This window comes from Pipistrellus kuhlii, unplaced genomic scaffold (assembly GCF_014108245.1).
Source record: "Pipistrellus kuhlii isolate mPipKuh1 unplaced genomic scaffold, mPipKuh1.p scaffold_m20_p_23, whole genome shotgun sequence".
NCBI classification, from domain to species: Eukaryota; Metazoa; Chordata; class Mammalia; order Chiroptera; family Vespertilionidae; genus Pipistrellus; species Pipistrellus kuhlii.
Window position 1 is genome coordinate 8,639,997 of NW_023425522.1, and position 26,913 is coordinate 8,666,909.

Consider the following 26,913-nt stretch of genomic DNA (forward strand, 5'->3'; position numbering starts at 1 on the left):
TGCGCGCGGGGGGGCCCCCCCCCCCCCCCCCCGTACTTCTCCGCGTTCTCCTTCAGGTAGGTGTGCAGCTCCAGGAGGCGCCGGGCTGCCATCTCCTTGAGCAGAGTCGTGAACTTGTTCTGCCACTCGTTGCAGTGTTGCACCAGCGAGAACTTGAGATGCGAGCAGTCCAGCAGCACAAACTGGATGTTGAGGACTGTCTCCTCCTTCTGCACGTTATTAGCAACCTCTGTGTAGCTGAAAGGCCCATATTCCTGCTAGCATGTTTTTTTCTTTGAAGACTTGCCCACTGCCCTGATGCTAGTTCAAGTTCTCATTTCCTGCCACCCAGACCTATGCAGCAGCTCCAAAGAGACACCCCACTGTCTCTCAAGTCAGCCCACTCCAGACACAGCTGTGATCATGTCATTTTCCCAGCCGCTACCTTCGGATAGCCTTCAGATTCAGTCTGGCATTCAAGTCTTTAGCATTACATAGGCCTGGGTTGAGCTCACATAGGTGCTCACTAGCTCTATGACCTCAGGCAGGTTATTTAACTGTTGGAAGCCTCCGTTTCCTCTCCTGTATCATGATGACAAAAACAGGCCCTACCTCACAAGGTGTGGAGAGAATGAAGTTGGCTGATATATGTAAATCCCTTTGCACCCTCCCTTTTGTGTATCTATGTTCCAAATACTCACTATTTGGCGAACATGCTTATATGTTCCCATCTTTATGCCTTTGCTGATGCTATTTTCTCTCCCTGAAATGCCCTCCCAGTGCCCACCTCCGCCTGTTGAAATCCTACCCATTGCATAAAGCCCAGCCCCATAGTTGCTCCTTTCATGAAGCCTTTCCTATGTCCTCCCATTGACTGCCCTGGGACCTTGCAAACCTTAATTATATACTTTTCACATTTGAAGCTTGTATAATAGCAAGTACATGAGGACGGTACTTTAAAGTGTGCCAATATTGAATAATCTCACAGCCTTGTAAGGTAAGTGGTGTAATATCTGCTTCACAGGAGGCTGAGGCCTGGAGAATCTAAGTGCCTTCAGATTCCACAGCTAGAAAGCAGTAGAGCTGGGATTTCACCAGTTCCTATGATGCCCAAGCCCTGTTCTTTATCCTCCCTACTGCACTGTAGCCCTCAGGTGGAAAACACTTGTTCATTTCTTTTTATTCCTCAGGATCCAGAGAACAGTGGTGGTTTCTTTAATAAATGTATGACTTGCCGGGACTGGCTTGGCTCAGTGCATAGAGCGTCAGTCTGCGGATTGAAAGGTCCCAGGTTCGATTCCGTTCAAGGGCATGTACCTTGGTTGCGGGCACATCCACAGTAGGGGGTGTGCAAGAGGCAGCTGATCAATGATTCTCTCTCATCAATGTTTCTAACTCTCTATCCTTCTCTCTTCTTCTCTGTGAAAAATCAATAAAATATATTTTAATAAATAAATAAATAAGTACGTAAGTAAATAAATAAATAAAATAAATGTATGACTAACCAGAGAACAAAGAGATGGGAGATCTTTTCCTGACTTTAGAATTTAAGCAATTTCTTCAAATGAACTCCAACCTACCTTCTTAAAATGGAAGTGTTCACTTCTCTCATCCTTTAAATCCCAAGCATTTCCTTCTTTCCAACAGGACCCTATGGGTACTACCCACCAAACGGCCTTTTCCCTAAATCTTATCCAGCTCTGATCTGATCTCCACCCCTGAGAAGCAAAGGTCCAGCGCCCGAGGCCCCGTTCTCTCCTCGAGCTGAGGACACACTTTCTGCACCTCTCCTTGCCCCAGCCTTCCTTCTGAGCCTCTAGCCTCCTGAGAGTCTATACCTTTAGAGACAGACATTCGCATCCACCTGCCCTGCTTACCGGGCAATGTCTGCATCAAAAGAAGAGACAGGGGGGTTGAGACGCTGATAGCGACGAATAAAAGAGTCCTTGTTGATCTCCCAGATTTCCCGATACATATCCCAGGTCTTGAGATAGTTCTGCAGCAGGCTGGCATTATTCGTCATTCCACTGCTGATCTGGGCCTGGATCTTCTTGATGTCCTCATCATGCTCTGCAGGACCCGGCAAAATGCTTCTCATTAACTTTCACTTCAACCCAAACTCCAGCCTGGCCCTCGGCCACCGCCCCAGATCCTCACTCTAATGTCACCTCCACAAAGGAATAAGACTCAAACATGAGCATTAGAAAATAAAGGAGAAGGCAGAAAGTCTAAGTATGAATTTAATCTATGAGTTCAGATATATCCTCTGTTAGTATCTGATCATGTTATATCCGAGACCCAGGCCTAAATTTCTCCTTCCTAATCTCCCACCCTGAATCCCAAATCCCAGGAGCATCTGTTACCTAATTTTCTCACCTCCATCCCTGCCTTTGCTTCCTTCCCCAATCTAGCCCCCTGACCTGCATTTTCCATCCGTACTGGAGATGACTGACCCAGTATGCCTGGAAACAGCCCTGGTCTCTCCTCCTAGCTCTGCTCATTCCTAAGCCTCTGCTGTCCCTGCACTAAATTCCCTCCCTGTTGCCCACTCACCCACGATCGAATGAATGGGGTCACGAAAAAACTTGCGCTTGAGGAGAATTTCAGGGAGGTGGCGGAAGACAGAGATGGTGTTGAAAAGGTGGCTGCCAATGTCATTGACCACATTTGCCAAAGTCTGCAGAGTGGGTGAGAATTCCACCTGTGGGGACACAAGGAGAGCACCTTCGCACGGGCCACGGAGGAGACAGGCCTCCGGACTGGTAAGGCTGAACACCTCAGAACCAGATCTGGAGGCCAAAGGATAAACTCAAGGTCAAGGGTCAAGTTTAAGGATTGAGGGCGACTGGAGATTAAAGTATGATCATTTTCAGGTATTGGGGGCAAAGTGGTCCCCACCTGTGATGCGTTTCCCTGCAGGTCATTCTGCAAAATGACAAGGACTCGGAAGAGTGGGTTTGGGGAGGTCTTTCCATCCCCATTGATAGCTTTGGACAGTTCCAACAGTGACCACTTCACATTCAGTCGCAGGGCATCCTCCATCATGTGGTCCAACCGAACCGTGTACAGCATCCACTGCTGCTGAATCTGGTGGGAAGAGGGAAGGGAAAGAGAATCCTCAGGGAAGATGGCAGGTCTGGCCAATGGGGATGGAAATAGGCTGGTTAAACAGAAAGGCAGGGCTCTGGGTCCAGAAGGAAGGTTTGACAGACTGAAGGTTGGGTGAATCCAAGAATAGAGCAGGATGTTTGAGAAGCACATACTGGGATGGGGGCGGGGGTGGGGAGGGAAGATTGAAAAAAAAACCCCACAAAAACACAAGAGAACGGCCTGATGGGATAGGAGCCTGGGGGTTCCCCAACCACAAAGCCCCTGGCCACAGGACCCCTACCTCAGCGCCGTCATTCTTGAAGACTTCATAGGAGTTGGTCATGATGGCCACCACATCCCGGTGCAGGTTCACCAGCTTCTGCTGCACAGCTGCCCGGTGCTCTTTCTGGTCCTCCTCAAACTCCAGGTCCCTGTACACCCGTTTGCCACTAATGCGTACCAACAGTGTCTCTGATATCTCTTGGGCTCGCCAGCCAATGGTCAGAGTGGATGCCTTGAAGTCATTCACAATCATCTGTACCTGGACTCAGACACGCCCCCATAGGGTGGGGGCTTCAGCTTCGGAAGAGACCCTCTGGGCCTAATTCTGCCCTTCCCCAAGCATGCTTCGTTTATCTCCCATTTCTCCCTGGCTCTCCACCACTACCTAAGATTCAGGTATTAACCTCCCATGCACCAGCCTTTTGCTCCGCCTTTACCGTCTAATGACCGTGGCCTACCTTGCTGGCATGTATACGACACTCTGTGATGAAAAAGGTACTGGCCCCCTTCAAGGACCAGTGCAGTTTCTTGAGTCCAGGGTGGATCTTCTTATCCAGGAATCGGATGCGTTCTTTGAACAGGGCCTGCTCATCTGGGGACAGCATGGCAATAATCCTGTGTACAAGAGCAGACTGCTAGCTGGTGGGGACAAGCTCTGAGGACCTCTCCTCCACACCAGAAACTCGGTGGGGAAATCTGAAAGTTCATAATTCTAGATAGTGCTTCCCAATAAAATATTCTGCAGCGATGGCAATGTTCTACATTGTTCGGTGCTAATACAATAGCCACCAGCCACGTGTGGCTATGAAGCATCTGAAATGTAGCCTGTGCAAATGAGTGACCAAATTTTAAAAAAAATTATTGGATTTTAAGTAGTTAAAATAGAAATAGCCATATGCTGCTAGTGGCTACCACAATGGATAGACACCCAAAAGAGACTGCTGCTTCCACCCCTTGGACTTTAACTGGGCTGAAAAAGGGACCCGACCTAGAACAAAGCCTCACTCCAGAAGTGAGTACCAAGAGCATTAAGAGAAGAACTGACTGCTTGGCCTTGGTTCAATGAATCTGATGATATGCTGTGTCCATAATCTGAATGCCAGTTTCATTCCTAGAGAGGTGACCCAGGGTTATATATATGGCCCTATGGGGTGGAAGAGGACCTGGCTGTTTTTGCTCTCTACCCTAAAGCTAGAAGACAAAATTACAAGGGAATAGTTGTAGGGCCATAGAGACAAAAAACATCTTTTTGAGACGGACAGAATGTAAAGGATGGATACCACAGGGAAAGAACCTCATGGAGCAGGTACAACAAAAAGGAGGTAAAAAGCCAAAACTGGTTTGGCTCAGTGGATAGAGCGTCAGTCTGCAAACTGAAGGGTCCCAGGTTCGATTCCAGTCAGGGGCATGTGCATTGGTTGCGGGCACATCCCTGGTGGGGGTGTGTGCAAGAGGCAGCTGGTCGATGTTTCTCTCTCAACATTTCTAGCTCTTTAGCTCTCTCCCTTCCTCTCTGTAAAAAATCAATAAAATATATTTTTTAAAAAAGGAGGTGAAAAGCACGCAGAAGGACTGCAATGAGGACGGGGCCTTACTTGTTGTAGTCTCGAGCAACAAGTAGCAGATTTTCACGAAGAACACGCAGATCCTCCGCACGTTCAGCGACATTCACCACGTAATGGGGCGTCTCAAACAGCAGCCGCTCCCAGTAGTCAATCTCCACAAAGAGAATCAGCAGAGACCTTGTGGAGAAAAAAAAGCAAAGCAGCTGAAGGTACTGCTTGTGGGCATAAGCACCAGCAACAGACCTAGCAGAGCAGGGCTGGGCAGTGCTGAGGCAGAGAAAGATGAGAAACGAAGCAGCACCCCCTCCTCCTCATCAGCCTGCAGTAAAGCTCACAGGAGTGAAACTTAAACTTGTCAGCCAAAAGCACAGATTTGGATAATATAATACCTTCCTGCTATTGAGCTGAAAACTCCATGAGAAACTTTTTTCACAATGCTGTTCAGGTTTTGCCTGAAGTTTGTCAATAAATTTCTGGAGTAAAAATTGTATTGTATTGACAAGCATACTATATGAAAAGAAACAAATGTGGCCCTACCCGGTTTGGCTCAGTGGATAGAGCATTGGCCTGTGGACTGACAGGTCCCAGGTTTGGTTCCGGTCAAGGGCACATGCCCGGGTTGTGGGCTTGATCCCCAGTGTGGGGAGTGCAGGAGACAGCTGATCAATGACTCTCTCTCATCATTGCTGTTTCTCTCTCTCTCTCTCCCTCTCCCTTCCTCTCTGAAATCAATAAAAGTATAATTTTTAAGAAGCAATAAATGTGGGAAATTATTTTTGCAAAATATTTTTATAATTATCCTCAGACAAGCGGTGAGGCAGCAGCGGTAGGAAGGTGAGCTGAGTTTAGTGCTGACAACCCAGGATGAACTGACTCAGTGGAGGAAGTGCTATAGGCCTGGGAGGAAGGAGAAAGTGCAAGCCCCAGACACAAAAAACAAACAGAGGCCAGTCCCCAAGCCTGCTCTGGACAATTCCACTGCTCAGAGGAATCTGCTATCTACATAGTTGTAACAGCTCTTCTCAGCCAGCGTACAGACAACATCTGGAATATGTTTGTGATAAGGGCAATCAGTAAAGCTGGGCTGGCCATAAAATGTGGTAAAAGCCAATTTGGACTTCAGAGTTCAAATGTTTGGGATATGAGGTGGGATAGTAAAAGCCCTTGTGAGATAAACTAGGTGCTATTAGGGACTGGAAGGCTTCCGTGACTAAGGGAGACTCAGGTAATTCTAGGGACAATTAGCACATTTGAAAAGTACGCTTATTTCAAGATTTATCTAGACATTGAACACAAAGAATAAATAGATAAAAGTAACTTGCACCTCCTTGGAGTTTTACTAGGCTTTGGAAGAGCTGGAACTGTCTTGGATTTCTTTACTGGATTGATGAGCCCAGACTTTTCATATCCTTCCCTATGATTATGGTCCCCGCCCCCTTATAAATTATTTACTGGATTGAGGCAGTTTTACCTTAAAACCACAAAAATGTAAAGCAGCTTCTAACAGACTCTCTAGAAAACAACTGCCAAAGGATAGGAGCATTTCTTCTCTCTGGAAGAAGTGTCTAGCTAATATTTGGGTTTCAGTTAAACCCAAGCCATATATATTTGGCTCAAAGTTGCCTTGTAAACTCTACTATAAAGATTATGCAAATGGAATTTTAGATAAATATCTGATGTATTCCTTGAGATGACCAGGGCAGACAGGAAAATTTTATCTTAATTTTATCCTAACTAGATGAGTATAAGTTCAAACATTAGGTAAATATATCACTATGGAGGGAAGGGAACAAGATAATAAGAAGTCTGGTTGAAACATTCTAGCACAATAATCGAAAAATGTATATGGAACCACAAAAGATCCCAAATAGCCATAGCAATCTTGAGAAGAACAAAGTTGGAGGTATCATTCTATCTGATATTAAACTATACTACAAGGCTATAGTAATCAAAACAGCATGGTACTGGCATAATGGAAAAAATTTTGAAAGACTTTGAAAGTACAGAACAGTGTGCGTAGTATACTACTATTTATATTAAAAGCCTAATGTACTTATGTAGACGCTGGAGGCCCAGTGCATTGATTCATGCACAGGTGGGGTCCCTCCGCAAGGCCTGAAGGGATCGGCTAAAACTGAAAGTCCCACATCCCCCGAGGGGTCCAGAGTGTGAGAGGGCACTCTGCAAAGTTGCTGTTGTTTGGCAGCTCCTGCATGCCTTGGTGGACAGTGTGTGTCATAGCTACCAGCCGGTCAGCGGGTCTCTTAGGCTTTTATACTCGCCTCTGGAATGTTACACAAGAAACGGGCAACATTGATTCTTCCTCCAGAGAGAAACTGTGTCACTGGGCACAGCAGTGGAGGAAGATTTTCATTCTCTCCCTTTGAATCTTATAACGTGCATATATTACTTTTTCTAAAAGTTGTAAATGTTTTTATTTCAGAGAGGAAGGTAGAGGGAGAAACATCAATGGTGAGAATCATTTATCAGCTGCCTCCTGCACACCCCCCACTGGGGGTCGAGCCCGCAACCCGGACACGTGTCCCTGACTGGAATCCAACCCGGATTCAGTCCTCAGGCCAATGCTCTATCCACTGAGCCAAACCAGCGAGGGCCTAACTTTGTTTTGTTTTATTTTTTTGTTTTTTTTTTTAATATATTTTTTTGATTTTCCACAGAGAGGAAGGAAGAGGGATAGAGAGCTAGAAATGTCGATGAGAGAGAAACATCGGCCAGTTGCCTCCTGCACACCCCCTGCTGGGGATGTGCCCGCAACCAAGGTACATGCCCTTGACCAGAATCGAACCTGGGACCTTTCAGTCTGCAGACCGACGCTCTACACTGAGCCAAACCGGTTTCAGCCTAAATTTGTTTTTGAAAAATGCCATGTTTACCAAGTTTTATGAGGTGATTTTTTAAAAGATAAAATAATGTTTATTGATTTGTTTATTCTTTGTGAGGACTTTTACACATATTACCTTGCCTTGTGACAACCTTGGGAAAGAATGTTTTAGGTAGCTGAGGAAACTTGGGTTCAGAGAAATTCAGCGGCTTGCCTGGGGTCACATGGCAAAACAGATCTACTCCAGGATTCAAACTCTGGTCTGTCCGGCATTGCAGCTTCTGCCTTATTCACTCTCACTGCCTGACCCTGAGAGGAAGCAGCCACCACCCAGTGCTTACTTATAGCATCTCTTTCCTCTTTCTCAAATTTTGTTTTATCTCATACTCAAGATGTGAATATCCACCACTGGTGTTTAATAAAATTCTGTTATTTGAATACTGTCCTTTTGCTCATGGGAAAAGGGCAATTGATGGACTCTGGGTGCTCATATTAGTATTATTACAAGTGTGTCTGGGTGTCTCCCAAACCCAGTTCTTTTGGGGATGCCCAGCTTGATGCGAGAATATGTCTTGCAAAGTCAACTCCATTATGTGCTTGTGAATGTCATAGCTAGGGCAATACTGGCCTAAGTCGTATGTCTCTCCAAAATCTTATTATTGGTTTATAAAGCCATTTTTGTTTGTTTGTTTGTTTGTTTTATTTTTTAAAATAAATATACTTTATTGATTTTCCACAGAGAGGGATGGAGAGTCAGAAACACCGATGAGAGAGAAACATCAACCAGCTGCCTCCTGTACACCCCCCACCGGGGATGTGCCCGCAACCAAAGTACATGCCCTTGACTGGAATTGAACCCGGGACCCCTTAGTCCGCAGGCCAATGCTCTATCCACTGAGTGACACCGGTTTTGGCTATAAAGCCATTTTTATATGATCCTATTCAGCCATACCTCAAAAACCCATGAACTCCATCAAAGCTGGGCTCCGACAGCCGCCACTGATCAAAGACTTTTCGAAAACCTCTTCCCCTTATCTTCTCAGCTGCTTCCTTATCCGTGTGGCTTCAACATCTCTGTCCTTCTCACTAATGCCTCTGCCCCACCCCTCTGGCCTGACTGTCCACCTTGATCCTTCTGTTTCCTTCCTCAACCATGCGTGTCGTCTCCCCTGGGAGGCTGCCTTCAGCTGCCCAGGACAGGCACACTCGGTTTCATATGTCCCTCAGACTCCATCTCTGCACAGGCTTCTCTGGCAAAACCCCTTCTAAATTTGCCCAACAGAGAAATGCGTTCTATGAGTTAAAGCCAATGCTAGTAGCAACAGCCTAGAAATGTGTGAAATACCTCTTCTTACAGGGCCTAGCTGATGACAAGAGGGAGCCAAAACCAATCAAGTAAAAAGTCATTTCCTCCCAATCAGGAAAAAACTGTCACCAGAAGGTTTGTAATCTCTGTACACAGATGCCTCACAAAGCTCCTTCTTCATTCTTCTCTCCTGCATCTTCTATGGGAAGGAAGTACCGCTCCCAGAGTAGATATAACCCTTCATCCCAGGGAGACAGAAGGCAGGGGCTTCCCCATCATATAAATGTCCTGTGCCTATCTTGGCTCCTGGCACATGGAAGGCACTCACTACATATTGTTAAATAACTAGTAAATGAATTGATTACATTTTAAATAATTGTGTGGGAAAAGTCACAGTTGTAAAGCCTGTAGGAGAGGAATACTCTCAGCCCCGTCAGTTCTCAGGAAAGCCCCACCATGGCTCCTGGTTTGGGTGACTTAGCTGAGCCGCCGTGGCCATCTAGTGGCAGAGCACCTGCATCACTGGTCTAGTAGGTCAGTGGGGTTTCTTTTTTTAAACCATTTCTTTTAAAGATCAATTATAAAATTAAAATTAGGAAGTGATAGGAAACGTATTTCAGTATGAGAGAGAGTTAGAGAGGATAGAGAGAACACTAGGAGATGGGCATTAAACTCCTGGGAGGCCGAAACCGTTCGGCTCAGTGGATAGAGCGTTGGCCTGCAGACTTGAAAGGTCCCAGGTTCAATTCTGGTCAAGGGCATGTACCTTGGTTGTGGGCACATCCCCAGGAGAGGTTGTGCAGGAGGCAGCTGATCGATGTTTCTCTCTCATTGATGTTTCTGGCTCTCTATCCCTCTCCCTTCCTCTCTAAAAAAAAAATCAATAAAATATATATTTTTTTAAATCCTGGGAGAACTGGGGGAGGGAATGGCACCAGAGACGAAATAGGCAGAAGGAGTCCGATAAAGGCAGAAGGAATGGGGTGGGTCTTGTACTTGTCAAAGTTGACATCCAGCATGCCCGCCTTCTCCTGGCTGATGCGTAACAGCGGTGTATCCAGCCGCCGAATGCAGTCCTTGTCCAGGGTTGCTGTCCAGTCTTGGAAGGTTTTTCGAACCAGCTCATCAATGGCCTGCACCATCTGCTGATAGGTATGTACACTCTCCTCTCCGGTCCCAATGTGGGGCAGGAAATGAGCACTGGAAAGACACTGAGGAAGAACACGAATGGTTTACTTACCACATTCCTCCATGTGACCATCTCCCAGAGACCACATACACACACACACACACACACACACACACACACACACACACACACGCCAGCAATACGTGTGAGGCTTGCTACAGAGATTGATTTTAACTACTTAGTCCGGCAATTTTCAACCAGTGTTCCTCAGCACGCTGGTGTGCTACAAGAATTTTTAAAACATGCCAGACCTGACAAGTAGTCAGGGGCACTGGCCTCTTTTCCCTTAGGTTGTCAAATTGAAAAATGACAACAGCCGTGCTCGCTTCAGCAGCACACACACTGAAACTGAAACGACACAGAGAAGATTAGCATGGCCCATGTGCAAGGATGACACGCAAATTCGTTCCATATTTTTAAAAAATGACAACAGCCAATACAACAATAATCGTCCAATGTGAATAAATCAAAATTGTACATTTTTTTTGGCGGCTGGGCAAAAAATACATTTTTTGTGTATTCTGCAGAATTTCAATAATTAGTTTGTGTGTGGCATGAGATGAAGAAGGTTAAAAATTGCTTATTTAGAGAGAAGGTGAAACAAACAAAAAAGAGTGAGAAGAGACCAAGGAACCATGAAGAAATGGAGTCAAAATAAAGAAATAGAAGCACAAAGATTCAGTTCAAGAAGAAAGTTGGGCCTAGCTGGTTTGGCCCAGTGGACAGTGTCGGCCTGCAGACTGAAGGGTCTCAGACCCGATTTTGGTAAAGGGCACATGCCCGAGCTGCGGGCTCAAGCCCCAGGAGGAGGCAAGCAGGAGGCAGCCGATCCATAATTCTCTCTTGTCATTGATATTTCTCTCTCTCTCTCCCTATCCCTTCCTCTCTGAAATCAATAAAAATACATAAATTTTTAAAAGCTGGGGGGGGGGGGAAATAAATTATAGAAGGTGAAGGATTTAAGCTGCTGTAAGCTGCCTTATTCTCTCCCAGAACCAATTAGAAGAAGACAGGTAGATAGCTTCAACCTTCTATTCCCCAAAAGTTTACGTTTTATCTTTCTGTTTCTTTGTGCCTATTCTTCTAGGCAAGCAGGCAGGCCCGTTAGGGTCTCACCTATCCAGTTCTCTGGATTTTGAGGTCGTATTACTCTTCTGCTGGCCCAGCTTCTCAGATGCCGGCCCATTCCTCCTCTCCACCTTGATAGAAACGCCCATGTTCTGCTGAAACCGGTTTGGCTCAGTGATAGAGCGTCGGTCTGCGGACTGAAAGGTCCCAGGTTCCATTCCGGTCAAGGGCATGTACCTTGGTTGCGGGCACATCCCCAGTAGCGGGTGTGCAGGAGGCAGCTGGTCGATGTTTCTCTCTCATCGACGTTTCTAGCTCTCTATCTCTCTCCCTTCCTCTCTGTAAAAAATATATAAAATATATTTTTTTTAAAAAGAAGAAAGAAAGAAAGAAAGAAAGAAAGAAAGAAAGAAAGAAAGAAAGAAAGAAAGAAAGAAAGAAAGAAAAGAAACGCCCATGTTCTACCAACCGCACTCACCACTGCTGCAAATCCAAGGCCATGGTCTGCCTCACACAGAGCTGCATCTGCCCCTCCCCTGAGTAGACTTGGTCTCTGGTCGTGAAAACCCTCTAGGGAATTTCTGGACGGGACGCTCCCAGGATGTGGCAGGTTTTAGCCAAGTTCAGGCACTTACATTCATGACCCTGTCGATGCGACGCCGCAGGATCCGCACCCAGTACGCCTGTCCAGAATAGTGGGCCATGTAGGGCGCCAGGTTCGGCCATTTCCTGTTCAGTTCGCGGTTCACAAGGGCCAGTTCGCTATTAAACAACATATAGAGATCCACCGCCTTCTTGTCATATGTGCGCTTGATAGCCTAACGGAGAAGAGGGAGAAGCTGACATTATGTCCTGGGGACATGGGTTCCCCCAGTTACCCACCCTCAAGGAAAGCTACACCCTGCTTTGGGGTCACACTCCTTAGTGATCCGGAGACCAGGGCCACAGAGGGAAGAAAAGAGACACTGGCAATTTGGGACACGGGAAAAAGCGTGATTGGAGGCGGGTGGTGTCTGGAAGGCTCATGAGGAACAGATGGGAAGCACAGGAGAGCCGGGGTGGAGGAAGCAGGAGGGCAGTGACACCTCACGGGTCGCCAGCCTGTGGAAGGTATCCAGCAGCAGCACTCCATGCTCTACGTCGCGAACTAACTCGAAGGCAGAGGTGATCAAGTTCTGGGTCATCACCTCCAGGTCCTTGACTCCAGCACGGAAACTGCATATCAGAGAGGCATGTGGAAAAGTGGGTGCCTGTGCCTGCCCCCAAGTACACCCCCTAAGTAAGAATCCTAAGTTATGTACTAAGTGCTTTACATGCATTAATCGACTTATTCCTTAAAATGAGGCAATGAGACAGGTTCTAACACTAACCTTAGTTCACAGATGAGGGAACAGGGGCTCTAACTAGTAACTTGCCTGTCACATATCTAGTATGCAGCAGAACTGGGCCACAGCCCCAAAAGGCTGACCCTTCATCTCAGCAGACACTCCTTCCTTGCATTTGGTTCTGCCTCCCTTTTCCGGATCTGTAACCTCCACTTTCCTTTGTACACTCTCACCACTCCTCCTAATCTTGGCTCCCCTGGACTCCCTTCCCTTCTCTGTGCAGAGTCAGTCTGCGGTTCTCTCACCGATTGTAGTCTTCATGCCAAGAGGTGTTCTTGACATCCAGGATGCCCCCACGAACAGCTCGCAACATATACAGATTTTTATAGAAAATATCCTCAATCTCAAGCAAGTTCCGTGTTATCTGGGGCCCGTGGATACCAAAGAAGCAAGGAAGGGGACCTTGCTTGCCATCCTCCCAGCGGGCAAAATGGTACTGACAGTCACATACCTAAAAAGAAGTCAACATGAGAATTCCTGTCTCCTTTCTGAACTTGTAAGTCCTGTGCAAATCCAAGGCTTAAAATGTCTAAAAACTAAGAAGGATCAACCAGATGCAAGAGTCTAGTAGGATGGATTTCAGCTGCAGAATTGGATATGAGATACTAAGGCGGTGATAACAGGCAAGAGTCTAAAAGGGTGGGGTGGTGGCAGGGCACACAGGGATGCAGGAGGAGCCAAAGAGGTTAAGTTCTATATTTAGCATCTTCCCCAGCTCCTGGATGGGAATTCTGGAGTGTCTGCTGTTAGCTTTGATTCTCCTCCCCTCATAGTCTTCCCACCTCAATAAGGTCCTTGCAGCGTTGCACAAAAGCATCAACCTGAGCAAATATGCTGGTCTGGTCTAGGACCCAGCCCCGATTGGAGAACCTGTTAGGAGAGAGACGGACCAAATCAAAAAGCAGGAACACTAGATACCAACCTGCCTATGCAAAGCTAGAACTGGGTTCCTGGGTTCAAGGGGGAGACTTAGAAATGAGACCCCAAGAAGCAACTTTCCTGAACCATGAGAGAGAAAATGCAAGGTGAGAATTACCAGAGAGGGGACAAAATGCCTCAGTTGTAGGAAAGGGTGCATACGTAATGGCATTTCAGACTTTAGGGCCAAGAAAGGAGGAAAAGACCAGGGAGTAGAGGTGACTAGAGTGAGGATCAGGGAGAAGTGACTAGAGTGAGGAGAAAGAACCTGGGCTTAGGGGCCAGAATATCTGTATCCAGAGAGAAAACCTGGATCCATGTAGGAACTCACAGGTGTAGAAAAATAGAGTCCACAGACTTAAAAAATAAAAAAATAAGTGCAAGTGAAAGAAGTCAGAATCTACCCTCCACTGCAGGAGTGGGGAACGTCCAGCCGGCGGGCTGTCTAAGGCCCAAGCAATCATTTGATCTGGCCCTGCCAAGGCAACCACAGGCAGGACTCAAAATTCAATAAATCTAGGAGTTGTTTTCACAGCAACATGAATTTATATTAATGAACGATATTAGTAAATGGTATTATAAGTATCTTAAAGGCCCTTGGCAGAAAAAAAAAAAAGAAAAAAAAAAAGGTTGCTCTAAAGCAGTGGTCGGCAAAACTGCGGCTCGAGAGCCACATGCAAGTCTTTGGCACCTTGAGTTTTTAGCAAAGGCCAGCTTAGGAGTACCCTAATTAAGTTAATAACAATGTACCTACCTATACAGTTTAAGTCTAAAAAATTTGGCTCTCAAAAGAAATTTCAGCCGAAACCGGTTTGGCTCAGTGGATAGAGCGTCGGCCTGCGGACTGAAGTGTCCCGGGTTCGATTCCAGTCAAGGGCATGTACCTTAGTTGCGGGCACATCCCCAGTAGGGGGTGTGCAAGAGGCAGCTGATCAATGTCTCTCTCTCATCGATGTTTCTAACTCTCTATCTCTCTCTCTTCCTCTGTAAAAAATCAATAAAATATATTTTTTTTAAAAAAGAAATTTCAATGGTTATACTGTTGATATTTGGCTCTGTTGACTAATGAGTTTGCTGACCACTGCTCTACAGAAATGAAGGGGGGAATCTACGGAATGTTAGAGGAGACACATCGTACTGGGTATGCATTTGCACAGCCCGCAGGTAATGGTCTTTCCAGGCATGACAACAGGAAATGCAGCCTTGTAGGTCCAACTTGCTAGAAGAGACATATCCCTCAAAGATTCGGTCCAGGGAGATGGCGTGACAGCATAAGCGGATGATCTCATTGCTCATCTGCAGAAGGAGTCCCAAGGGCCTCAGTTCACAGCTTTAGTTGCGCCCACCCCCCTCTCTGAGTCTCCCTGATGTGCCTCACGTCTCAGCCTCCTACTTCCTGATTTAACTCCGATACCCATCATGCTTAAGTCCTCCCCTGCTGGTGAACCTTCCTCCCAGCAGCAGCCCGCCTCACAGCTGCACTGCCCAGCCAGCATTCAGCGTTTTCCCACACTTCGGTTCTGTCACCCCAGATAAAATGTGCCAGGTCCTGCTCCTCAAAAGCCAGCGTTCCTTCCTAAACCTACCTCTCGCCCACAGCAACTTCCATCTTTGGAAATGAGAAGAGGGTCTTCCCCTCCTGTAAACTCAGCCTGGGGGTCGTCCTTCCTGCCTCCCTCCTTTCTTCCCCATCAGCTCCTCTTCTCAAAGCTCCTCTTCCTACCTGGGCTGCTTCCATATGGGAGCAAAACGTCCAGCCCAGGCCCCAACTCTGAGAGCATTACTGACATTGATGACACAGCCATAAGCCTTGGGCCCTGACCTGAAGGGTGGTCCTTACTGTCTCTTCATCACAGATCTTCTGTTAAAGGAATTCCGCCTTCGTCAGGAAATCTGAAGACACATACCTTTCGGAAGAGGGAGGTCAGTCTCTCCCGAGTGTTGTAGTGGGGAGAGTTGACCCAGATGATTCGAATGAGACTGATCAACTTAGGAAGTTTGTTAGAGATGTCCTTAGGCCGCATGTAGGCCAATTCCTGGTAAGGTTCCTTCAGGATTGACAAAAAAGTCAGGTTGGACTGTGCTTGACAAGAGCCATCCTGACAGGAGAGAGAAACCAGAAGTAGATTTATCCACTGGAAACAACTGATTCAAAGCAAGCACGTTTATCCATCTGAACCCCATCCTGACTTGCCTTCACTGAGAAGCATTTCCAACTAACCCAACCCTACCTGGTACTAATCATTTCAGGTCTCTGCAGCCCTCGGGTCCAATATTGACTTTTATTCATTTACCAGTTTCTACAAAAGTATGTTTAGGTCTTGGCTCATGTTGTGAGTCCCATCTTGCCCACTATACAGAGAGTTATCCAGACTTGAGTTTTTTGTCTATTCCTCTAATTTCCCCAGTTAAACTCGGCACTCTGCACAAAGTACATAATAGCTGCTGACCAACTAACCAGACATCACTCCCATTTATCCCCATAGTGTTCACCATAGCTCCCCTCGCTGCCCTGTTCTCAACCAGGATGTTAGACTTCTCCACCTGGCTGTGGCTCAATTCCCTTAACACCTCGCTTAAAATTCCACCTAGGGGAAGAAGTCTTCTATCTCCATATTCTACAGATTACGTTGATCTTCTGAGTCCCCAACGCTTGCCACACCATATTGAATTTAGTTTTAAGTGTTTATCTTGCAGCTCTCTTGGCTGAGCCACCTGTTATCTAGTAATCCTATTTTGTGTAAGTCTTATGTTCTCCACTGGATTGGAGGGGTTGGGTTCATAGAAGGTACTCATGTATTTTTGTTGATTAACTAGTAGTCTCCCTAACTAAACTACAATCTCTTTGGGACCATCCTTTTATACTCTCCCACAAATACAAGTCCAAACACTGGGTTGGTCTACCTTTGCTATGGATCATTACAATGGCTCCCTCATCTTAGCACCCTATATTGTCCCAAGCACTGTCCACTTTCTGCTGAGCCTCCATCCTTTGGTCCACCCACACACCTGGATCTGCTGGGCCAGTTTCAAAAAGGGTACCAAGTAGGATGACTTGGCAAGGTGCAGGATGGACTCGATGTGTTTCACGCCCTCCTTCACCAGCTGTGAACTGATGCCAGACAGATCCATGCATCGGTTGCGCCAGAACTCAATCTCCTCCAAGGGACCTAGGTTTTCTCCTGTCTCCACAGTCTCCTGGGCACTGAGCACCTCCTTTATCTGCCGGGTCCAGTGAATCATGGAGGCTTCAGGGGAGAAGACAAAATCTCTTCATTGCTTTACACTGCTCCTGGTTATGTCCTCCCCCTCCCCTGCCCCTTGCATAGCCCTCCAAACCCAACTCCTTTCTCACCATCTGGACTGCCCCCCTTTGCTCCCCCTAGGGTCCCCAACACACTGGCAATGCCAGCCACTCACTCTCCAGCCGCTGCACCAGCTCTTTGTCCCTAAACACCACCTCAGGCTTCATGTTCATGGCCTCTGCGGGGATGTAGAGAACAGTGTGCCCCTCCAGTTTGTACCGAGTATCTACGGAAAGGATAAGGCCATAGAACTTCACAAACAGGAGTGAGTTTATGTCACCCAGTTCCAATCCTGTTTGATGATCTGGGGCCCAAGAAGTATATGCATTTCAGGAGAGCAGGCAGAAGAAACTGATATAAATATATCTCGAGGAAAAAATAACAGAAGGCAAGAAAACTTCACTGAGGTATAATAAGAGATTGTAATAAAACAAGGTCAAAGATCCATGCCCTGCACACCCTCTCTGCCCCCACAGCATCTGCATTTCCCCCCACCCCACCTGTACTCTTGGAAATTTCCCACTGTAAGTTGGAGCAGGTCTGGCTAACGATTCTACAGCGGAAATCTGTATTATGGATTGGCAGACACATTCTGTACCCCGTTTCACTCATTCAACAAACACATACCGAGCCATGCAACACAGGTGCTCAGGGTGACTCTCTGACCTGCCTCGTCAGCTCTACTGTTGGTGGGGCATTAGGCACTCAAGCCTGTCTGCTCACCTGTCAGGCAGGCCAAGAACCTGTGCAGATGAGAAGCAAAATGATTTCGAATGCTCTCAGGCCAGCTGGTGTTTGTAAAGATCTGAGGGGCATAGACACCAGTGAGGAGGCGAAGCAGGGCTGGGATGTAGGCACCCCTCACTGTCCCAAACTGCACAGTCGTGTCAAAGTTCTGTGGAGTGATGGGAACCGGTGCTTGGCGAATGAAGTACACAATCTGGTTCTGGTTCTGCATGAAAGACAGTGAAAGATCAGACTTCAGTCACCAGGTCCAGCCTGATATCCAAAGGAATCTGAGGTTCCTGTCATGAAAACCTGGTTGAGCTCTTAGTAATGTTCCCTTAGCACATCCTGGCCCTTCTCTAAATGCAAGAGTCATGTGACACATTGTATTTTTAGGGACATAATAGAGTCCCCACCCAGAGATGTAGGGAGGAAATGCAGAGCATAATTTGAGGATAGAGACTGTATAGAATGTCCAACTTGGCTCCAGAACCTACCACAGTGACTAGTTCATATTAGTTGCTCAATAAATGTTGGACGGATGGATAGATGGATGGATGGAATGAAAATAATAGAATAAATAAAGCATTTTCAGATATAGAAAAAGAAGAAAGGAAAAAGACTGGAAGAAATAGACAATTGTCTAGGATAGGGGTGTCGAACTCAATCAGAGAAGGGGCCAAAATCTAAAATCCAGCCTAAATCGCGGGCCAAATGGTTTACTGAACAGTCATAAACTGTCATTGTGATGGAAACGCAGCGGAGTGCAGTGATGACAGCGCGGTGCGGGCCACATTGCAAGGCCTGGCGGGACAGATTTGGCCCGCGGGCCTTGTGTTTGACACATGTGGTCTAGGATTTTCTATTTCCGTTACATATACTTTTCTGACAATTTTTCACTTATCCTTCAATTTTGTTTATGATGAGTCTTTTTGGTTGTTTGCATTTAGACATTTATAACTTTCATATAGTCAAAACTTTTTAAAGTTTCTGACTTCTACGTGCTTAGAAAGTTTATTCCCTCCTGAAAATCATATTCACCTTTTTTCTCTCCTTTAGTATTTTTGTAACTACTCTTCATAATTTAAAATTTTTTAATTTTAACTGATTTGAGAGAAGAGGAAAGGAGAGAAAAGCATCAATTTGTTGTTCCACTTTTTTATGCATTCATTGGTTGCTTCTTGTATGTTTCTTGACCAGAGATCAAACCCGCAATTGGGATGACACTCTGACCAACTGAGCTACTAGGCCAGGCATAATTTAAGTTGTAAAACTGAAAATAAAGCATAAATGAGAAATGAATAATTACCCATCTTCCCACTACCCAGAATTAAAGTTTGACATTTTGTGTCTTTTTATTTTAACAGTAAAGTTGCTATTTATTTTTTAATCTTCACCAAAAGATATTTTTCTATTGATTTTTAGAGAGTAGAAAGGAGGGGTTGAGGGAGGGAGGGAGGGAAGAAGGGAGGAAGAGAGAGAGAGAGAAAGAGAGAGAGACGTCGAGGTGAGAGAGACACACTGATTGTTTGCCTCCCACATATGCCCTGGGAACGAACCTGCAACCCTTCCACCCTTCGGTGCAAGGACCAACACTTCAACCACTGAGCCATACCAGCCAAGGTTCTGTGTCTATTTTTTAAAAAGTTTAACTACTATTTTTTAAATATATATATTTTATTGATTTTTTTTACAGAGAGGAAGGGAAAGGGATAAAGAGAAACATTGATCAGCTGCCTCCAGAACTTGGTGCCCGCAATCAAGATCCATGCCCTTGACTGAAATTGAACCTGGGACCCTCAGTCTGAAGGCAGATGCTCTATCCCCTGAGCCAAACCAGTTATGGCAAAGCTTAACTATTATTACTTTTGTTAAATAATTTGTTAATTATAAATAAGTGAAATAATGCATAAAGTTAAACAATGCTTAAAATTAAAATATCATCTGAAATTCCACCACCCAGACAATGCTGTTAATACTGTTAATACAAACAGTATTCCAAACATCTTCCTATTGGTATATAACAGTTGTCGGCAAACTGCGGCTCACAAGCCACACGCGGCTCTTTGGCCCCTTGAGTTTTTAGCCAAGGCCAGCTTAGGAGTACTCTAATTAAGTTAATAACAATGTACCTATCTATATAGTTTAAGTTTTAAAAATTTGGCTCTCAAAAGAAATTTTAATCATTGTACTGTTGATATTTGGTTCTGTTGACTAATGAGTTTGTCAACCACTGGTACAATATATAACATAGAAAAATCAAATAGTTATTTCAAAATAGGATCATGTTACTTTTAAAGGTATTGAATTTAATTTAATAATGTGAATATAATAAGGGAACTGATCATCTTTAAATAAGTCTTTCTTTACCTGTAAGAGATATTTCTTCATAAAAGACCTCTTACTAAGTTTATGAGAGATTATAAAAAATAGTTTAGTTTTCTCACTATCTTTTTATTTTAAATTCTATTGACTTATGCTTTGAAAGATAAGAACAATGACATTCTCATACTCCCTCTCATTTTCTCACCACTTTGCAATTTTTGTTACAGTATTCTTTTTACCTTGTCCAAGTTGATAACATTCACATTCTATAGCATAACCATAATTCCCATGCTTATTTAGTATTAGTTCTTTATTTAAATGTACTGAATGTTCATAGATTCTCTATTCCTGAGTTCTTTATTTGGTTTATTTTGTAATGAATTAAGTTTTTATTGATGACCTTATTTTTGTTTTTTTATTTTGTTTTTTTAAATATATTTTATTGATTTTTTACAGAGAGGAAGAGAGAGGGATAGAGAGTCAGAAACATCGATGAGAGAGAAACATCAATCAGCTGCCTCTTGCACACCCCCCACCGGGGATGTGCCCGCAACCAAGGTACATGCCCTTGACCGGAATCGAACCCGGGACTTCTCAGTCCTCAGGTCGACGCTCTATCTGCTGAGCCAAACCGGTTTCTGCGAAACATAAGGTTTCTAATATCACTTTGAGATACTGATTTCACTTCCTTCAGATATATACCCAAAAGAGGAATTGCTAGATCATATGGTAGTTCTATTTTAAAATTTTTGAGGAAATTCCAAACAATTTTCAATAGTGGCTGTACCAATTTACATTCCCAATAACAATGCATAAGGGTTCCCTTTTTTCACATCCGCATGCACATTTGTTATTTCTTATCCTTTTTATTATATCCTTTCTAAAAGGTGTGAGGTAATGGTGGTTTTGATATTCATTTCCTAATGATTAGTGGTGTTGAGCATCTTTTCATGTACCTGTTGGCCATTTGTTTACCTTCTTTTCTTTTCTTTTTTTTAATATATTTTGTTGATTTTTTACAGAGAGAAAGGGAGAGAGATAGAGAGCTAGAAACGTCGAGGAGAGAGAAACATTGACCAGTTGCCTCTTGCACACCCCATACTGGGGATTTGCCCACAACCAAAGTACATGCCCTTGACCGGAATCGAACCTGGGACCTTTCAGTCCACAGACCGACACTCTACCACTGAGCCAAACCGGTTTCGGCGGTTTGCCTTCTTTGGAAAGATGTATTTTTAATTCTTCTCCCCGTATCTTAGATTGTCATTTTGCTATTGAGTTATATGAGTTCTTCATGATTTACAAATATTTTCTCCTACCTTAGGTTTTCTTTTCATATTGTTGCTTTTCTTTACTGCGCAGAAGCTTTTCAGATTGATGTAGTTCCACTTGTTTATTTTTGCGTTTATGTCCTTTGTTTTTAGTGTCAGAAACCTTGTCCTATTTGGCCAATATTTTCACATTTCCCCCTCCCTTCAGCTAAAGAGATCTTTTTTCCTTTTAATTTTTTTATTGATTTCAGAGAAAGGGAGGGAGAGAGATAGAAATATCAATGATGCCAAAACCGATTTGGCTCAGTGGATAGAGCATCAGCCTACAGACTGAAGGGTCCCAGGTTCAATTCTGGTCAAGGGCATGTACCTTGATTGTGGGCACATCCCCAGTAGGGGGTGTGCAAGAGGCAGCTGATCGATGTTTCTAAATCTATCCCTCTCCCTTCCTCTCTGTAAAAAATCAATACAATATAAAGAAATATCAATGATGAGAGAGAATCATTGATCAGCTGCCTACTACACATCCTTTATTAGGGACAGAGCCTGCAACCTAGGCATGTGCCCTGACAAGGAATTGAACCAGTGACTTCCTGGTTTGTGGGTCAACGCTCAACCTCTGAGCCACTGACAGGGCAGCTAAGTAAACCTTTTAATGGAAAAATGTTGTTTTTCATGTTTCCCAATTCCATTTATTGAATAATTTATCCTTCCCCACAGATTTTAAATGCCATTTTTGTAGAAAATGCTTACATATATGATTCTGTACTTTCTATGTTTCTTTACTGTAGCTTATATAATATATATTCCTGCCCCAGTACAACTGTTTTTAATTATTGTTGCTTAGTAAAAGATTTTCATTTTCACAAGTCTCCTCCAATACTTTCCTTCACCATTTTCTTCTATTCATGCATTTTTCTGGATATATTTTTAAATCCTTTACACAAGGTATCTAAGGACTATGGCACTTTGATTGGATTGCATTAAAATAGTACATTTTTAGATGGAATGATCTTAATATAATATTAAAATTTCCACTCAGAAGCAGGATATACCTCACTATATCCAAATCTTCTTTCATGGCCTGCAATAAAGGTGTTTTCTTTCCTATAAATTCTACATATATTTTGCAAATGTTTGTCCTTTGTGTGAATAAAATATTTTTGCATGTTTTATAGCTGATTATTGCCAATATATAAGGAAAATCAATAGCCTGTGTTTACACTTAATAAGTTTCACAAATTGTGTCATTGTACAGGGTCATGCTCATTTCATTATCATTGTTATTTTTGTATGTGTACTGGCAATAACAGCAAAGCAATCGTCTTTTTCTTTTTCAACATTTTATTTCAAAAATTTTCAAGCATATAACAAAGTTTAAAGAATTTTATAATAATGACCTGTACTCCTACCACCCATATTCTACCACTAACATTTTACTATATGTATTTTAACTGTCTCCCCACCCATGGTTTACCCTTCACTAATGTATTCCCCACCTTGTTGAAATACTTATATATCTAATCCATGGATGCCTTCGATATGTCCCCCTGGGATAGAAGCCAAATTCTTTGCATAACATACAAGGGCCTTTCCAAGCTGACCCCAACTTCAGTATCACTTCCCACAACTCCTCTTTTCTTTGCACATAAAGTGGTCTTTACTTACACAGCTCTTACCCAGCCTCCATGAAATCCTACTTACTCTGCATTCTCAACTCAAACTATCACCTCCATTACCGAGCCTTGCCAGCATTCCACCGGCCACATTAGTTGCTCCCATAAAGCTCCTATAAAGTTTTGCTCATGCAACATAATCTGTTGTAAATACTTCTTATATGTCTGTCTTTCCCACTAGACCACGAGATCATCAAAAGCAAAAGCCTGCTTCATTCCCCTCTGTGGCAACAGAACTTGGGCACAGATGGCAGAGATATGCGGAACCCTCAGCCCCTGGAAGACCGCCTTGGAATCAGGAAGCGGAGCACCCACCTGGATAGGCACGCCCAATTCTAGCTTCAGCCCCATATAAAGGTCAATGAAGACGGTAAGGATGGGCTCTCCTGGGTCCTGGGCAAAGTGTTCCAGAATGGCATCATGCTCCACTGTCCATGTGGCATCCGCCAGTCCGGTCAGCACAATCCGAGACCGGAAAAAGGGCTTCTACAGAAGGAAAACAGAGAGTCAAAAAATATACAGCTGTTAGGATGAGTCATTTCTCCCATCCACAATCACATGTGAGGACACAGAAAATGAGAGAAGTCAGACAGGACCAGAATAGTGAAGAGAAAGCTGAGGATGAACTGAATGATAGCTTTCTCGCTTTTGATGAAATAAGACAGTAAGATTCTCTTGCCTCTAAAGTAGGGGTGTCGAACTCAATCAGAGAAGGGGCCAAAATCTAAAATCCAGCCTAAATCGCGGGCCGAATGGTTTACTGAACAGTCATAAACTGTCATTGTGATGGAAACGCAGCGGAGTGCAGTGATGACAGCGCGGTGCGGGCCACATTGCAAGGCCTGGCGGGACAGATTTGGCCCGCGGGCCTTGTGTTTGACACATGTGCTCTAAAGTAAAGATAGAATGGATTATAGAGAAAAACCAAGGGTTTTCTTAGTTTCATTTCAAAGAAGGTTATCCTTCTTTGAGATCTTTTCTTCCCAAGATATTTCATTTATGCCTGTGGTTGTAAAAATGCATTATTGAGCAACTCTCAACCTCAAAGTCACACTAAATTAAGGAAACATGTAGGACATTAGCCTAAATAAACCAATTAGAAATATGGAGCCGAAACTGGTTTGGCTCAGTGGATAGAGCATCGGTCTGCCGACTGAAAGGTCCCATGTTCCATTCTGGTCAAGAGCGAGTACATTGGTTTCGGGCACATCCCCAGTAGGGGCCGTGCAGAAGAAAGCTGATCGATATTTCTAACTCTCTATCTCTCTCTCTTCCTCTCTGTAAAAAAAATAAAAATAATAATAATAATAATAATAAAATATATATATTTTTTAAAAGAAATATGGAGATGACAAGCTGGTAAAGTGATAAGGATGCAAGAGCAATTTCTTCATGATGCAGCAGCCTCCTCAAAATACCAAAATAAGTATGAAATATTTGGTAAAAGCCAATTGGCATAGCAGTGAGGAAAAAGTGAGAATAAAAGACTGGAAAACACCAAAGAACAAATCAATTAGATGGAAAGAAAGTGTAATTGATGACTAGAAAAAAAATTAATCTGTAAAACTTTATGAAATAAATTAAGGACACAAAGATATAAAGATATTGCTGAGTGAACTTGAGAAGCCACCCTGTCCTTCTCCCATATTCCTGGAATATGAGAAGGAATTTCTTTTATTTAAGGTTTTCCAGGTCAGCTCTAGCTGATTTGACCCCATGGATGGAGCATCTACCTGCAGAATAAAAGGTCCCAGGTTCGATCCCATCAAGGTTACATGCCCAGGTTGTGGGCTCAATCCCCAGTAGGGGACAAGCAGAAGACAGCTAATCAATGATTCTCTCTTATTATTGATGTTTCTATCTCTCTCTCCCTCTTCCTTCTTCTCTGAAATGAATAAAAATATTTTTAAACATAATAATAATTATTATTATAAAGTTTCCAAGTCAAGAAAACTTAGTGGCCTAAAATCTCCCCTATATTAATTACTTGTATGCCATAAATGTCTATAGACACAAGCAGCAGATCTTGTTTTAATTAAATTCAAAATACCGTGGCAGTTAAATGGTTAAGACACAGATGAACCAGTGAGAAAAACACTAAGACCCTGATAAATAAATGGACAAAGGGATGTAAACTAGCATGGCATGCCTTAAAAAAATACATATGGAAAAATGTTTAATTTCAGTTGAAATCAAAGAAATACAAATAAAAATAGCAAAGATATATCATTTACTGCCTATCATTTTTTAAAATCCTTGCTAAATTGATAACACTCAGGCCTGGAAAGGGTTTGTTGCTAATGTGAGGACAAAAGGTGCAATGCATTTGGAAAACAGTTTGGCATTATGTATTTTTTTTTTTAATCATAATGTGTGTGTTTTTGTGTGTGGTTTTTTTTTTTTGGTTTTGGTTTTGGTTTTGGTTTAATATATTTTTATTGATTTTGTACTGAGAGGAAGGGAGAGAGATAGAGAGTTAGAGATAGGGTGTGCCTCTTGCACACCCCCTACTGGGGATATGTCCACAACCAAGGTACATGCCCTTGACCGGAATAGAACCTGGGACCCTTCAGTCCCCAAGCCAACGCTCTATCCATTGAGCCAAACCAGTCTTGGCTGGCATTATGTATTAAACTAGAGGCCCAGTGCATGAATCCGTGCACCAGTGGGGTCCCTCAGCCTGGCCTGTGGGATCAGGTCAAAACCGGCTCTCCAACATCCCCAAAGGGTCCCAGATTGTGAAAGAGCATAGGCCAGGCTGAGGGACCCCACTGGTGCATGATCAGAGCCTGGGAGCGAAGTGGGAGGTTGCCAGCCAGGGAGGGACCATGGGAGGAATTGAGGGCGTATCTGGCCTGTCTCACTCAGTCTGGATCGGCAGAACCCCAGCAGCAAGCTAACCTACTGGTCGGAGCATCTACCCCCTTGTGGTCAGTGCACATCATAGTGACTGGTCAACCAGTCAACTATCTGTCCCCTGGTGGTCAATGCATGTCATAGTGAGCAGTTGAGCAACCTTAGCATATTACACTTTGATTGGTTGAACAGCCAACAGGTCAACCAGACACTTAGCATATTAGGCTTTTATTATATAGGATTATTAGAAATGTTCTACTCTGGCCAATTTTGCTCAGTGTATAAACCAGTAGCCTGCAGACTGAGAGTCCAGGGCTCGATTCTGGTCAAGGGCACATACCCAGGTTGTAGGCTCCATCCTCAGTAGGGAGCATGCAGGAGGCAGCCAATCAATGATTCTCTCTCATCATTGATATTCCTATCCTCTCTGAAATCAATAAAAATATATTTTTAAAAGAGAAAAGTTCTTTATTCTTTGATTCAGTCACTCCATACATAGGAATCTAAAGGAAATATTAAGTATTTCAAAGTGTGCTAGTTTCACTTATAATATTCATCACAGTATTATTATGAGAGCAAAAAAAATTAGAAATGGCAAAATATTCAAGAGTCATGATTTAACTATGGCACATACATCTAATCAAGAACTATACATAGATCTAATCAAGAACTATACTGCCATTTTAAAAAATAAAAATAATAAAATAGTGCTTACGAAAAGTGTATTGTAGCTGGGCTAATGTGACTCAGTGGTTAAGTGTTGACCTATGAACCAGGAGGTCACAATTGGATTTCTGGTCAGGGCACATACCAGAGTTTCAGGCTTGGTCCCCAGTAGGGGGCATGCAGGAGGCAGCCAATCAATGATTCTCTATCATTGATGTTTCTCTCTCTCTCCCTTCCTCTCTGAAATTAATAAAGACATTTTAAAGTATATTATAACTAGAGGCTCAGTGCATAAAATATATGCATGAGTAGGATCCCTAGGCCTCGCCTGTAATCAGGGCCAATTGGAGCCTTCCAGCTGCTGACGGGGACTTCCTTCATTCCGCATCACCCCCTGGTGGTCAGTACATGTCATAGCAAGCAAGCAATATCCCGTGGAGACAATTTGCATATTAGGCTTTTAT

At 44.0% G+C, this 26,913-nt stretch overlaps 1 protein-coding gene and 1 pseudogene across 2 annotated transcripts in view; one reads left to right on the forward strand and one right to left on the reverse strand.

The window, feature by feature from the left end:
- The window catches only part of DNAH2 (dynein axonemal heavy chain 2), a 105,107-nt gene that overhangs the window by 70,264 nt on the left and 7,930 nt on the right, over positions 1 to 26,913 (reverse strand). For both annotated transcript variants that reach the window (XR_006742529.1, XM_036452082.2), the window contains exons 4-21: positions 23,243 to 23,413; positions 17,653 to 17,881; positions 17,045 to 17,155; positions 16,634 to 16,872; positions 15,532 to 15,723; positions 14,763 to 14,920; positions 13,489 to 13,576; positions 12,952 to 13,157; positions 12,407 to 12,536; positions 11,957 to 12,139; positions 10,061 to 10,275; positions 4,947 to 5,093; positions 3,810 to 3,966; positions 3,371 to 3,610; positions 2,878 to 3,066; positions 2,533 to 2,680; positions 1,857 to 2,049; positions 37 to 237 (exon numbers count right to left, since the gene is read on the reverse strand). Coding sequence is in view for 1 of the 2 variants with exons in the window: in XM_036452082.2 (XP_036307975.2) it covers positions 37 to 237; positions 1,857 to 2,049; positions 2,533 to 2,680; positions 2,878 to 3,066; positions 3,371 to 3,610; positions 3,810 to 3,966; positions 4,947 to 5,093; positions 10,061 to 10,275; positions 11,957 to 12,139; positions 12,407 to 12,536; positions 12,952 to 13,157; positions 13,489 to 13,576; positions 14,763 to 14,920; positions 15,532 to 15,723; positions 16,634 to 16,872; positions 17,045 to 17,155; positions 17,653 to 17,881; positions 23,243 to 23,413 (3,197 nt within the window). In the remaining variant the exon portion in view is untranslated. The remainder of the gene's footprint in view (positions 1 to 36; positions 238 to 1,856; positions 2,050 to 2,532; positions 2,681 to 2,877; positions 3,067 to 3,370; positions 3,611 to 3,809; positions 3,967 to 4,946; positions 5,094 to 10,060; positions 10,276 to 11,956; positions 12,140 to 12,406; positions 12,537 to 12,951; positions 13,158 to 13,488; positions 13,577 to 14,762; positions 14,921 to 15,531; positions 15,724 to 16,633; positions 16,873 to 17,044; positions 17,156 to 17,652; positions 17,882 to 23,242; positions 23,414 to 26,913) is intronic.
- Positions 10,572 to 10,671, forward strand: LOC118727057 (annotated as a pseudogene).